General features: G+C 34.4%; 1 protein-coding gene across 2 annotated transcripts; it reads right to left on the bottom strand.

Annotated features, from left to right (window-relative positions):
- Positions 1-5,818: 5,818 nt before the first annotated feature.
- On the bottom strand, positions 5,819-12,895 carry LOC111511448 (SUN domain-containing ossification factor). Of its 2 annotated transcripts, none has more exons than XM_023167464.2 (6): positions 12,677-12,895; positions 12,395-12,613; positions 10,729-11,102; positions 9,324-9,776; positions 6,807-7,837; positions 5,819-6,633 (listed from the first exon to the last, which is right to left on the bottom strand). In XM_023167464.2, the coding sequence occupies exons 1-6, from the start codon at positions 12,733-12,735 to the stop codon at positions 5,872-5,874; spliced, it is 2,898 nt and encodes a 965-aa protein (XP_023023232.2). In that variant the 5' UTR covers positions 12,736-12,895; the 3' UTR covers positions 5,819-5,871. The 2 variants fall into 2 exon arrangements, with proteins under 2 accessions (XP_023023232.2, XP_023023239.2); XM_023167471.2 differs by having other exon boundaries at positions 10,750-11,102; positions 12,677-12,892.
- Positions 12,896-13,978: the final 1,083 nt, after the last annotated feature.

Raw genomic sequence — 13,978 nt, 5'->3', positions numbered from 1 at the left:
AAAGCAATGAGATTCCTACAACTGAAATCATAAGGAAGAAATTGAATATTTCCGGCCGTAACGTGAGCCGCTGTGGCAAGACTCTTCAAAATTGGATAAAGAAACTAGGATTTAGATTTAAAATAATAAACAAACGTCAAGCATTTATGGAAAGCAGAATAGTGGAATTGTGTAACAAATAGTTACAACAAATAACTAAATATAGACAAGAACAACGGCAAATTTTCTATTTGAACGAAACTTGGTATGACACTCACGACACAGTTACGAAAGGGTGGACTGATGGTTCGAGAATGTGTACTGCTAACATGCCTGCAAACAAAGGATCGCGACGCATCATTGTGCATTGCGGAGGAAGTGAAGGATGGGTTTCGAATTCTTTGAAATCATGTGGAAAAAACTTGAGGACTGCAATGTTGACTATCATGAACATGGAAGCTAATATTTTTGAGGAATGGTTTGAAATCACATTGATTCCAAATTTGGATACGAATAGTGTAACAGTTCTTGACAACACTTCCTATCACTCGTGACAACTCATCAAAGTACCGAATAAAAATTCGAGGAAAGATGAAATAAAAGGTTTTTTTTAATGGATAACAATTTGTATATTGAAGATAACTGTACCAAAAACCAACTATTTAAAGTTTTAAAGACAAAAACATTTGAAAAACGGTATGCCCTTGAGAGTATTGCTGAAAAGTATGGACACACCATATTGAGATTTCCCACCTATTTTTGTGTTTTCAATCCCATATCGAGTTGATTTAGGAAAAATTGAAACAAAGCATTAGGCGTAAAAATAATTTTCCAAAATTTTATAAGAAGGCAGATAATAGAGCTAGTTAAGGAAAAAGTATTTAATATTACCGAAGAAGACTGACAGAAAAGGATTGAAAAGTGATTTTAGTTGAATAAGACTATATGGAGATTCCATATTAATGGTGAAAATAAATTCATTATTGATTCTTCTCGATACGTGAATTCTTCGCAATAAATTCGCGTCAGTTGCAGTATCAATGGAGCAATGAGCTGGGGTAGTAATCAGTGATTTAAGGCATGTGCATCGCGACAAGGAGTAACTAACAACTCCTGACAAATTATTCCGGGTAATTAAGTGTAGGAAACTTTCGGCGAAGTCGCTTTCAACTGCCGCAATTAGGAGTTTTGCTAGCAACTTCTCGACTTGTGCCCGGAATGTGTTGGTGCCCTGGCCTCATTTCATTTGCCGGAGCTCTATTGTTTCTTAGTTATGTATGGGGATACGTCATGGGTCGCGAAAAATCGTCGTGAGGGCCTTTTTTATTTTCTGGAAGTGTCTTTATTGCCGGGGATAACAGGCATGTAGCAAGTGAGCAAAAAAACTAATTCAAATAATATGAGTGTTACAACCATTAAATAGTTATGTAAAATAAACACAAACAAATCCAGGAGTAGACAAATATTATAAATTTTGTAACTATTTCAGTAATTCAAACATCATTACCTCTCCCTTTCTTTTCTCTCATTTTTATTTTTTAATTTTTTTTTATTATTATTTTTTTCTATCTTCACGGCCCAAAATTTCCCAAGTCGAAAAAGCAGGGGGGAGGCAACCCCCATCCCCCCATAGCGACGGCCCTGGTTTCAACTGATAAATTTATTATACTTATATACTGGTGGATCTGATATTTCATTAACAATTAACTTCAGGGTTTCAGCCTTCATTTTTACGACTCCAGAAAGATTTTTCAATTAATTCAGAGCTTGTTATTTGCGAAATAGTTTTCTTACACAATTGTCAATGAAAAGTTCTGCAATACCATTTGGGTATGGCAAAGAAAGGTTTTGTTTCTTCTTCTCCATCTTCATACAAAAAATGTGGGAAACTTCCCAAAAACTAACCTCTCCTAAAAATATACCCTTTTCAATTTAAACCATGTTATATTGCTTGCAGTCATTATTTATTATTAGGCAGCAAATAATTGAATATAGCAGTACAAACAAAGAAAATCGGTAAAGGTAAATTATAATAGATAAATTATAATATCTATAGATTTCTGATTTACGGCTGACTGTAGCATTTGGATCAAAAAACAAAGTCACTCAATTGTCACAATTCGTCGAGCTTCTATTTCTGAATGTGAATTGAATCCAATTGGTACATTCAAACGCTAATTACAAAGTTTAGACATTGATGTAGATGGTGTCACACTTCAAAATGTTTTGGAAAGGTTGGGTTTTGAATGGTGTGACACCATTAACATCAATGTACCTACACATATTTTGTGAAATTTTTATACGATTATTATAGTGGGAATGTATAAAGACTCAGTTTATTTCGTCCTGCAGATATATCTATCCAGAGACGAATACTCGACGAATTGTAATATTAGACTTAAGTTTGTATTTAAAAAGTTACTTGACTGAAGATACTGATTATCACTTTCTTCCACATATTATAATGTAAGGTATATTCGGAAAATAACGAGAATTTTATTTAAAAAAAAATTATTTATTCGTCTACGTTGATGTTATCGCTTTCAAAATAGTCTCCATTAGATATGCACTTGTGCCATCGGCATCGCTTTGTTCAATCCTCGAAACACTTCTCAAACTCTATCTTTGAGGTAGCCTTTAACTCTTTCAGCGATGAGATTTTAATGTCATCTATGATTATAGAACAACGGCTCTTCAATGTTATCTTTATTCTGGAAATATAAAAAAGTTTCACAGACCCATTGTGGCGGATATATGCAAGATGCATAAATGTCTGATGAAAGTCAAATTCAGTCTTCAAACTTATTTTGATTTCTGTCAGAGTACAGATACATACAGATACATGGGATCTTTGTATAAAGATAGACTATCCTGAGATGTTGCTTTCCCGCTTAAGGCTTTATTCACGAAATGAAGTTGTTACTAGTAAACAATATTTATCTTAAGACATACAGTCGATGGACGTTGAAATTAATCGAGTAGGTACCAAGCACATTGCTGTTTGGGTCGAATCTTTCCTGTACTGATGAGAGGTAAGACCTCGAAACCGGTCTTTAGGTGAGCTACTCGACTGATTTCAGAATGGTCCTGCTGCTGGATGAACGAGAAACATCTGTGTTTTACCTTGCATAAATGTCTGTCGGATATAATTCAATGTCCAGCGTGGTATTAGCCGGGGGAGTAGGTGTTTTCCGGCAGGCATTTACCATAACCTAAAAAAGTAGAGGAATTTTCAATACTGTTTCATATTTGTTATAATCCGATATAAACCAATTTGAAATGCGACGTTTCGTTCATTATATTTCATCAACTTTTTTTTAAATATGGACCTCTAGTTTTTCATGGATTTTTGGTGCCACTCTAGTAACAAATTCATCTATGTGTATTACAATACATATGTGACTCGACATTTGTCTCCAATATTTGTTTATTCTCAAAAAAAAATAGAAACCAATATCTTAGAACTCAAAGATACATCAAATTTGCAATTTGAAAGATACAATAAGGAGAGGTTGCATTGCTATAACTCCACAAATGCTATTGCAAAAGCGAATATTTGTTGGAACGATGGACGGTAATTTGAACTTTTATTGAGATATCGTGAAAGACGTAGTTGGTTAGGAATATTTTGACATTGATTTTTGTTGTTTGAACTTGGCATATCAGATGACAAAAACATAGGGAAACACATGTATTGCAACTGCATATTCATTCAACTTTTCAAATAAATAGGTTAGGTTAGGTCCAAAGTAAGTGGGTCTATTCGACCCTCCACCGCAACCCAACGGTTTATTGTAGCTCACACCTATTCACACTCAACCAAATAAACCCTGTTTCTTAATGAAGCCAATTAGTTTGTATGGTGAATGGACTTTCAGGTCACATGGTAAAAGTACAGCTCTGTCGAAGTCTAAAAACGTGATTCAGACCCCAGCGGTGCAGGCACACAATATATGCTCTACTGTTTCATCATTAATGAGGTAGTCGGATAGCCAAGGTGCAAGATTCCCACCTTGATACCCGCGGCAACCTTTCCATATGAGGGTTTTTGCACGTCAGCTACACTTGACGATGCCTTGGATTCAACCGTGCAGGGCTGTTTCGCCTCTGGTTATGGTGAATCATCACTTGAGCGTAAACGTTTCCTAACCTGATCATGGGGGGTTTGTTCCTCTACCTGGGACAGGTTCTGCGTACGCCGCTCAAGAATTTGGTGTAAGGCGGTTTCATAAGGTATCCCGCTCTTGAGGAGACGACTCAGTCGTTTCCTGGCTGCACCACCAAACTTTTGTTTTAGGTTCAGTTATTGGATCAGGAGTTGGAGAGTTGAGAAGCTTCCGCTCCTGATCTAAATTTACAGTGACGTCAGTTGGAGTCGTAAGCTCAACATCCATCTCCTCTGTAGACTCGCTCCTGATCTAAGTTTACAGGGGGTCAGTTGGAGTCGTAAGTTCGACATCCATCTCCTGTGTAGATTCAGCGTCAGAAAGAATTTTTAAGTTTACTCTGTGCATAAAAGTCCCACGAGTAGCTAGGGAAAGAAGGTCAATCAGGGCAGAGCCCCGCATTACCGTGACAAGGCGATGCTACGACGAAAGGGCGCCCGGTAGGTATCTCGAAGGTTCCGTAGAGACAGCTGATAGGCTCAGTGTTATTCATCCTCTAGGCACGGATACACACACCTTAGGATATAAGCCATCGATGAGATGTCATTCAGTTATGGAATAACAGAACCACAAGTGACTGGTTTGCTTAACCCCCACATCCCAAGCCAATGCACTCGCCAAAAACAGCATGCACAGTAGTTCAGGCAGTGAAAGATGAACAAGGACAGCCAACCCGCTACCTAAATAGAGGAGCTCAGTAAAATACCGGTATCATGAAAATAATTTATTTACACCATTATGTTTGTGCTGTTATATTATGATGATAAGTAACAAAAAAAACACTTTTTGACAAAATTGGTTGGATTCGTCCTGCGGTGACGAGCAGAAATATTCTGATACTGGTCTGTTAGTGATTATTTCAGCAAGAACTGTGATTGATTTCAGCAAGAAATGCTGTTATTAATTGACACTCATACACATCATTTATGGCAATTCACAGCAATATTGAGTCAACACCTTTATGCACTAATATATATATCATATATTTGATCAACATAAAAAAATGAGAAAACTTTCTGTTTTCACCACTTTTATTTGTAACTAAAGTTACTGCAGTTTCGTCCTATAAGACATTTCCAAACAAACACAATAATTAGTTTGTAAAGTGCAGTAACGTTAGTTACAAATAAAAGTAGAAAAAATAAAGACAGTTTTATTTCTCATTTTTCATGATTAATCATGAACAATTGCACGTTGGAGACACCCTACATTTTGTTTTATGAGAGAGAGTGGATAATGACAGATCACGATCTTCAGATGATGTGCTGCTGATATCTTCATTTAAACATCAAATGCTCCGCATCATAACAGATCAGATGTTGTACCGACAATCACACGTATCTCGTGACGCCACAGTAACTTTCTCGAGTATGTGTTTGAGAATGAGTTCTAATAACCAGATATGTATACAAAGTATGTCAAAAATGTTTCGAATTGTGCATTGTAAATTAAAACATTTATAACAATATCAACCAGACATTCAGTCATACATTCATTCAAAATGTCCTTCATAACTCATTTACATATCATATTTGCAATTAAACTGTTATTAAAATTGCAAAAACTTGAGAGAAAAATGAACTGTTAAGTTTGCTGGAATTAATTAAGTAAATTTAGAAAAATTCATATTTAATCTTCATTCTTTGGAAAGAAAAATTAGGGCAATGAAACACTTTTAAAAACGGAATCATATATTTAAATAAGTGAGTATACCAACAGAAAATTCTCAGAAAACCTTCTTGAGGAATTTCTTAAATCCTTTCTTTTCCTTCTTAACAGGCTCACTAGGAGTACTTTTCAAATAATTTACGCTAGGTTCAGTAATCTGCAGACTAGAATCTTCTTCGATGAGCCTTCCGGGAGAGTCACTTTTGGAAAAGTCGTTGGGAAAAGTACAAGCTTCGAGAGTCAATGTATCATTCTCGTCGAGAAACGGCACGTCTTCTATAACCTGATGCGTGTTTTGCGCCCAATCTTCATCTTTTATTTTGAGGCTGCCCACCGAGTTGGAGCGTTTGGCCGCTTTCTTTTTTCGTTTCTTCGCCCTCCTGTGCCTCTCGTCGTCGTTGATCGAAGAGTACCGCACGATTTTGAGGACCTGATCGCTCGGGCGACGTCTCTTTTCTGCTTTCGTGGACTCTTCGCTCACGAGACTGAGTACTTCATCCATCTCTTCACTCTTATGTCGACTCTTTGACCAAGTCCTGCAAAAAAAACGAAACCCGGTGCAAATGAAGACGAAAAGTAACAGGAAGTAGACTACAGAAAAGAAGAAACGCCTTTCTGCCGTCAGTTCCTCTATTGAAGCCGTAAGATGGTCCAGACGTTCCTCGAGCTGTTTGTTTTGTTCGGCCCGTTCTTGGGTCTTTTCATGCATCGTGGCGACGGTCTTCTCTAACAGGAGCTGCATTTCCTCTACTTGCTTTTTATATCTCTTGCTCAGCTCTTCCAAGTATTGGCTTGAAAGAGACATGTTTCTTTCCAAAGCCTGCAAAAACATAAAAACATCAGTAACTACTCAATGAATGTAAGCGCATATGGTCGATTATTTTGCTCTTCACAGTTTAACGATATATTTCATTTACTCTAATTTAGCCATCATGCATTAAACTCAACAAAAACTCCTTTCCTATGAATGAGTAGAGAACAACAATTTCTCACCTTAATTCTATTTGATAATCTCATAAATATAGACTCCTTCGGCGCTTGTGGTGAATTTGTAGAAGTACTAGAAGGGACAGCCGTACTCGGGTTGTCTATATTCATATCAGCTATATGATCGATATGTTCCTCCAGTATCTCCGCACCCTCTGTAGTTGCCTCTACCTCTACACTGAGAGGATTTTCGATTGTAATCTCATGAGAAGTCACTGTGGTGGTTTCGGGAGACTCTGTGATGCTTTCCAACCTGGGGTCTTCAGCTTCAACAACTGTCTGAGTTAGATTCGGATCCAGACTGAAGGTCTTCGTTGGTTTAATCTGGGAAACATCCTCAGAAGTGGTGCTTGAAGGTGTATCACTGTGGTCAACAACTTCAATATTTTCTACAAAAGTATCATTGGTGCTTAGTTTCGGTTCTTCCGAATCTTCGATGTTCATGTTTATAATTTTATCTTTGGTTAGAGTTTTTGTTACATTCAGGAACTGGTGGCTCACGTTGAGCAGTCCCTGCTTTTCTAGAATGGCAGCTTCGTTACACATCGCTCCTAAGTACTTTTCAGGAAAAAATGCTTCGAAATGTTCCAACTTGATAGTCTCTTTGAAGGATGGATTGAATTCGTACCCAAACCTCCGGCAAACATCAGAATCCAGCAAAGCAGTCATTATAGCTGGAATGCTGACTAGTTTACTGATCTCTTCAGCTTTGCAGCTCAGCAGTTCGAATATCTGCCCGAAGAGTGTTTCACTGCAATTATTACAGACAATAACGTGTCTCGGCGAACTGCATGTGTTGACTAGAGTGCTGGCATTAGATTTTTTGACAAAGACTGTTTCATTGTCGACCTTGTTACCTAGGGCTTCGGCCGCACGTTTCACCATCGATATTACGGCGTCAGTAGCGGAGGTGAAGACGTTCTTTTGGGCTTTGCCAGGGTTATGATCTATGTTAAGGATTTCTTCATCGTCGTCGTCATCGTCGTCATCGTCTTGATCGGTAGTGTTCTCGTTGCCAGGGTCTTCTTTCTGTAATACTGATGAAATAACATTTTCGGTCAATTAATTACAAATACTTTATAAAATAAATTCATATTGATTCAGCATACAATCATCTGTATGAATTAAGACATATTATATTTATATTTGGGCATTTTAAACATGTTTGATGCCTTTCAATCGCTCTCTTTGATTGTTTTTTATTTGTTTCTCAATATGAGAAACAAATAAAATCTACATGAAGAATTGTTACCATCTTACAATAATTTATCTTTCCAATATTCAAATCTTATATTATCTATATCTAAAAGAATTCTTGTCAAGGACTCTTGTTATATATATATATATATATATATATATATATATATATATATATATATATATATATATATATATATATACTGTGTTAAGGTTTTTCTCTCTGATCATTCCTTCTATACCTTAGTAGATACATTTTTAATAACTGAATTCTTTGAATTGTGCATTACTGATAATACCGGGGCATGAAATGTAATGAAATATGTATATCCTCATTATTAGGTCTAATTAGATCTGTGTTTGTATTTCAATTGTTTGGCGGCATCTATAACTGTTATTTTACATATATCTATGTACTATTATATTAAATTAATGGATGAAGCCGTTACTATGTGGTAGGAAATCATAATGAAGAAATGAGAATTGAAACATAGAAAGTTTCAATTCTCTTTTCTTCATTACTATTATATTCTTTCAACAATGAAGTATATTCTGATTTTGTATCAAACTGAGAACATCTAAATGGTTCAAAATAAATTTATAAGGTATGTAGAATTTAAAAAATGTTGATCATTATTTCCAAATATTGTTACACCTAATTCTTCATTCGCTACTGCGATCTTCACTTTTTTTTTCATTACTATACATACAAGAACGAAACCCACTTACAGGCAGCTTATACAACAATCAGTGGACAGTACAAGACATGTTCAACCTCTTCACATAGCCATCTGCTAACTAATTATACCATTCATGCCCTTCTGAACAGAATACCGAGACTTGCAAATAAATATTATTCAGAAAAAAATACATATTTGAAACTTTACAATATTTTGAAAATCAATTTTTTTTATCAGACTGATCTGGAAGATAATACCATTATTGTGAATTCCTTCAATGTATATACATATTTTTTAGTTTCGATTATTTATTTATACACAAAAATGTAAATTGAAATTTGTGAAATGAATTTCCCATATATGGATGAACATCTTTCAAATTCTAAGCAAGCTCTTATCAATGTATAACATAAACAATAGTAATAAAGAATGTGTTGTCATAAATTCAAATATTTGAAAAACAGTTTTGTTGACTGTCTAGTTCTAGGCAGATCGATTGCAAAATGGTTTGTGATTTTTGAAATTTATATATTAGCTGAATGGTGTCCACAAAACCCAATGCATTCAGTGATGTTAAACTACAACGGAAATGATTTTCATTATGAATATATACAGTTCAATACAGTTAGTTCAGTGAAATACTTACCTTCAAAAACTGACATCCCATATGCTCTAAACAATGAAATAGGGCAGTAGTGCTCTGTCCCATAATGAGATTTGATCTCCACTTTTATATATTTTCCAAAAAGCTGTGTTTCTATGTCGAAACTCTGAATATCCTTCTCATCTTTCGCAGTGAACTTTCCTACGATTACCCAGTCTTTGGTAGGGAATCTCTCACTCACAGATACTGTGAAATCCTTTGGCGATGATGAGAACAATTCGTAATTGGCCAGATCGATTCGCTGCGCTTGTATTGCCTCGCAGAGTTCTACAACGAACCATATTCGGCTGGTACAAGGACTCAACTTATATTCGTCGACGGCAGGAGATAGGATCGACCCAGGACTGACAGACTCAGAATTAGCCCCAACCACTTTGGCTCCACAGTCGAGAGAGGCATAATTCTTCCAACGAAGTTTGGGGTTCATACCCTTTCCTGAAATCAAAATCATGACACCATTTCAAACATGTGTAAAATTTCATTTTAACTATTTTTGCTAGTTTTGAAAACATTTTAATCAGATTAATATATTTGTCTGTTGAATAGGAATATGAAGTTAAAACTTGGAGCTCCGGATTACTTTTGAAGAAACATCCATTCAAATGTAGAAAAGTTCCTCAAAATTGATTTTCCAGCAAACTTCATCATAATTATTTTTCAAACTAAATCACTTTTACAAGGGACTTTTTTAAGGATTCCTAGAATTGATTTTCTTTTAATTTCATTCCATTTGACTGACAGATTGTCATCATCAGTTTAATTTTAGTTATATACTTATATTCTCTCCATGTTTGGTGTTGATGCTCTCAATGGTTACGTTTTATTAGTAGAAATTTTTTCCAAATTGATTTGACCTAAAACTTTGTAAGTTCCATAGGATTAAATAAAAGAATAATTGATTGATTTTGATGGAAATGCTACAAGATTAAAATAAAACTGAATATAATGTTGTCAAATTTATATGGCTAACGAAATGATAGTAACCTTCTTTTTTGTCCTTTAAAATGTGACTTCCATATGACAGAAACTCTAGTGAAGTCATGTTATTTAGAGCACGAATAAAAAAAGAGATTTGATAGGTAGAACTTGATACCTCCGGCATAAAACGAAACTATTGAAAGTGTTTTCAGTAGATTCAAAAATAGGGTTACTTTGGTGAAATAAAAGTTTTATATTGTGTGAGGACATTTAGAATGGGTGAATAAAAGTCCGCAGCATGCAAATCATGAGAAAATATGTCATTTTATGAGTTTTTATTACCTTAAGTGAGTTCCAGAAATAGTAAATTTTTTGGCGGTTACTACTTTCTGACATCAGATTTGTATTAAGCGGATAAAAATATGTAAGTCTTGTTGAACATTTTTCAAAAACTAAAACGAATATTTACCCAAAAATAGAAAATGTTTACCATTAATAACCTGTCCCTTGACAGACTCGTTTGACTGTTTATTTTTCTCAACTTCTTCCAGCCTTTTTTGTGCCCACTCTGAAAAAGAAGGTATGTCTTCCGATTTATCCTCAGTGATATTTTTCCCCTCAGACTCCGTCTCCAATTGTGTACTTTCTGTAAGGTTTTCAACATCAACATTTGAAATATTAGAGGAAATGTTGCTTGGAATGTTTTCAGTTGCAGCAGCAATATTCTGTGTTCCTATTTCTCCATTCTGACTAGTTAGAACTAATGAAACTTCGGCAATGTGTTCTAAATCTACAGGTGAACTATCTGTTTGTAACAATACTGGAGTATCATTGGGTAAAGTTCTGCGAAAATAAGAATATTTGTATTGTTATCATCAATGGACACAGCAAATGTCTGCTATTCAAAAGGTCAATCCTTATTCAAATATGCATATTAACAAATATTAATTGAGCTCCCAATATTACATAAATATCAAATTAAAAAATTGAGAATTATTTTAACGTGTTAACAATACATGCCTTGTGTTCATATATTCGACGATATATACTAGGTGAGTCAATCTTGATAACAAGAAATTGCTATTTCTAGAATAAATATCAACGCCAGTATGAAAATTTCATTTTTATTTATTAAATAATGCTCTAGGAATCTATCCATTTTGTTTTGAAAATATTGTCTAATTGCCCTTTGAATAAATGAATACATTTTAAATGTGCATGGATCATGGCCCCTCCATTGAAACCACCCTGAGGCTATTTTTTTCAAAAATAGCCTCAGGGTGCTAATACATAGAGGGTCCTAATACATAGAGTTGTGGCAGGGGTAGCCAGTTCCTGTACGAATATTACCCATATTACCGAAATATTGACTTTTATTTCTAAGAAACAGATTGGAATATTTCTTCACAAAGCTAAAAACCCAAGAAATATTGAGGGTACTGTCAAAATGTTCAAGTTCAAGTACTGTCAAAATGTAAAGTTCCTTTAAGATTCTAGATTCAATATACATTTCATAAAACATGTTTTCAGTAGGGAATATTTTGGTGAGTGTACTGAGAAACCCCAAAATATAATACCAAAAGAGAGCAATCTTTGAACATAAGTACATTAATATGTTCTCAGTCTATAAATAGATTCTCGTTCTCTCAGATGTATTACACCACAGAATTGTAGGAATTTTATGAAGTTAGATATTAGAATAAAGTTTTTTTGGAGTTCCACATATAGAAATTAGGCATTGGAGTAAATAATTTGTTTGAAAAAGTTTGACATGATTGATGTTTTGGTTGAGAGTTTCATTATTTCCTGTGACGTTTAGATATAGAAAAAAGAATATTGATCCAAGGATTGAGCTCTAGGGTACACCTTACCTGATAATGAGTCTACTAGATATATAATAATTTTGTTTGTTCTTTAGGCTAACAACTTGAAATTGATTTGATAGATATGACTCAATAAGTTCATAACAGATATCTCTTATACCATTTCAAACTTTTTTATGATTTTTTCTAGTTTACCATATCTGAAGCTTTTGAGAATTTAGAGTTCAATCTTACTGAGGTTTTTTAACTATCAACGTTCTCTAATATTTGTTTGCTACAGAATACTGAAAACAAGAAATTTTGATGTTTTACCTAGTAACTACATCAGAATTTTCAGTCGTGTTATCAGTCAATTCCTTCGACCCAGAATCCACATTAACAACCTCCAGATTTAGTTCCACACTGGGTTCCAGGTCACTACCACTGTCCTGAACACTCTTTGGAATACTCTGTTCTGTTTCATTCTGTACCTCAAGACTTTGACTAAAACCGTCTTGATCATGTATTGTAATAATGGCTAGTAAAATGGGTCTGGAATTTGGGGAAGAAAACAAGTTAGAATATTTTAGATTCAAATTTCGGTTAGGTACTTACATATTAAGAAAAATTAATGAAACTATAATTAAATGCGTATTTGTAGTTCTTGTGTTCATCGTATGACATCTGAAATGAACCTCAAACGCCTTTGTCTTCTGATTTTGACTAAAATTAAATTCATATTTTTTTGTCTGTACCCGTACTTAACCTCAACATTTTTTTACTTCTAATTCCGAATCGTCAAATGTCAATGTATTACAAGAGGTGCACAAACAAATTAGCCAATCAGTGAGTAGCGCATGACTTTTGCAAACAAGTACGAAGTTTTATTTGCTTCCACTAAATAAATCTTATTTGGGGTTTTGTGATTGGTGCAGTGTTCAAACGTTATAAAACAATTCTTATAATCATACAATTTCCTGGAAATTCAGCAGAAAACGCTCCGCAGACGGTAGTGTAAAAGTGCGAATAATAAAGATATAAAGTTGCATACAACCTAGGGATAATTCGAGAATAATCTAAGGTCATGTTCTTCAAAGCAACTGCACCGAACAGTAAATCTGTGGCATCTATAGCCACAAATCTTCAGTAAAAAGATCTTTTCTACTTAAAATAAGAACATTTGTAATGTATCGCTTAAAATAAATATTTCATATGAAAATTAACTATATAAAAGATGCATGGAAACATTATTTCTGAGAAATTGTTTTTACGATTTTAAAACAATTTTAACAGGTGATTTGAATTATCGTTCGTTCTCTGCATCTCTGTTGACGAATGACATAATGACTAAAGAGTGCCTCTTATCCTATATTCATGAATTAGTTTTTTTTGTGACGTCACTAGCGTTGGTTAGTCCATTTTAAATAAAATTCTGTTTACATTTGTTAGTTTTTATCCAGTTTTTATTGCTTATTTGCTCATTAAATAAGAACGTGTGAATTATTTTCAACTGTTGTTATTAAATTCTATGTTTTGGATATTATGCCATTGTGATCTTATCTCCACATAACAAACCTAATATTATATATGTGATAGTATTGGCTGATATATACTTGATGAAAACCTATAACGTATCCTAGATGCACTTTATTGTGAAATTTCCATCCAACAGTTTACAAAACCCAACACGTGGTGGGTCTGTGAAAATCTAACAAAATGAAGTGTCACTGGAATATATGAGACAAATATTTTTTGACTCTGATATGTAATCCATTTAAATCAACTTACTGGGTTATTTCTTGACTATACTATGAATTATTTCAAGAATTTTATCTGGATCTGTGTTGATTTGTGTTTCTCTCATTATTACAATCTATATTTATGTCAATAGAATAGATTTATTTGAAAAGCAGTTTT

This window comes from Leptinotarsa decemlineata, unplaced genomic scaffold (assembly GCF_025532065.1).
Source record: "Leptinotarsa decemlineata unplaced genomic scaffold, Ldec_3_MD MMD2_tig00026354_RagTag_RagTag, whole genome shotgun sequence".
Taxonomy (NCBI): Eukaryota; Metazoa; Arthropoda; class Insecta; order Coleoptera; family Chrysomelidae; genus Leptinotarsa; species Leptinotarsa decemlineata.
This window is presented reverse-complemented; position numbering and strand designations above follow the sequence as displayed.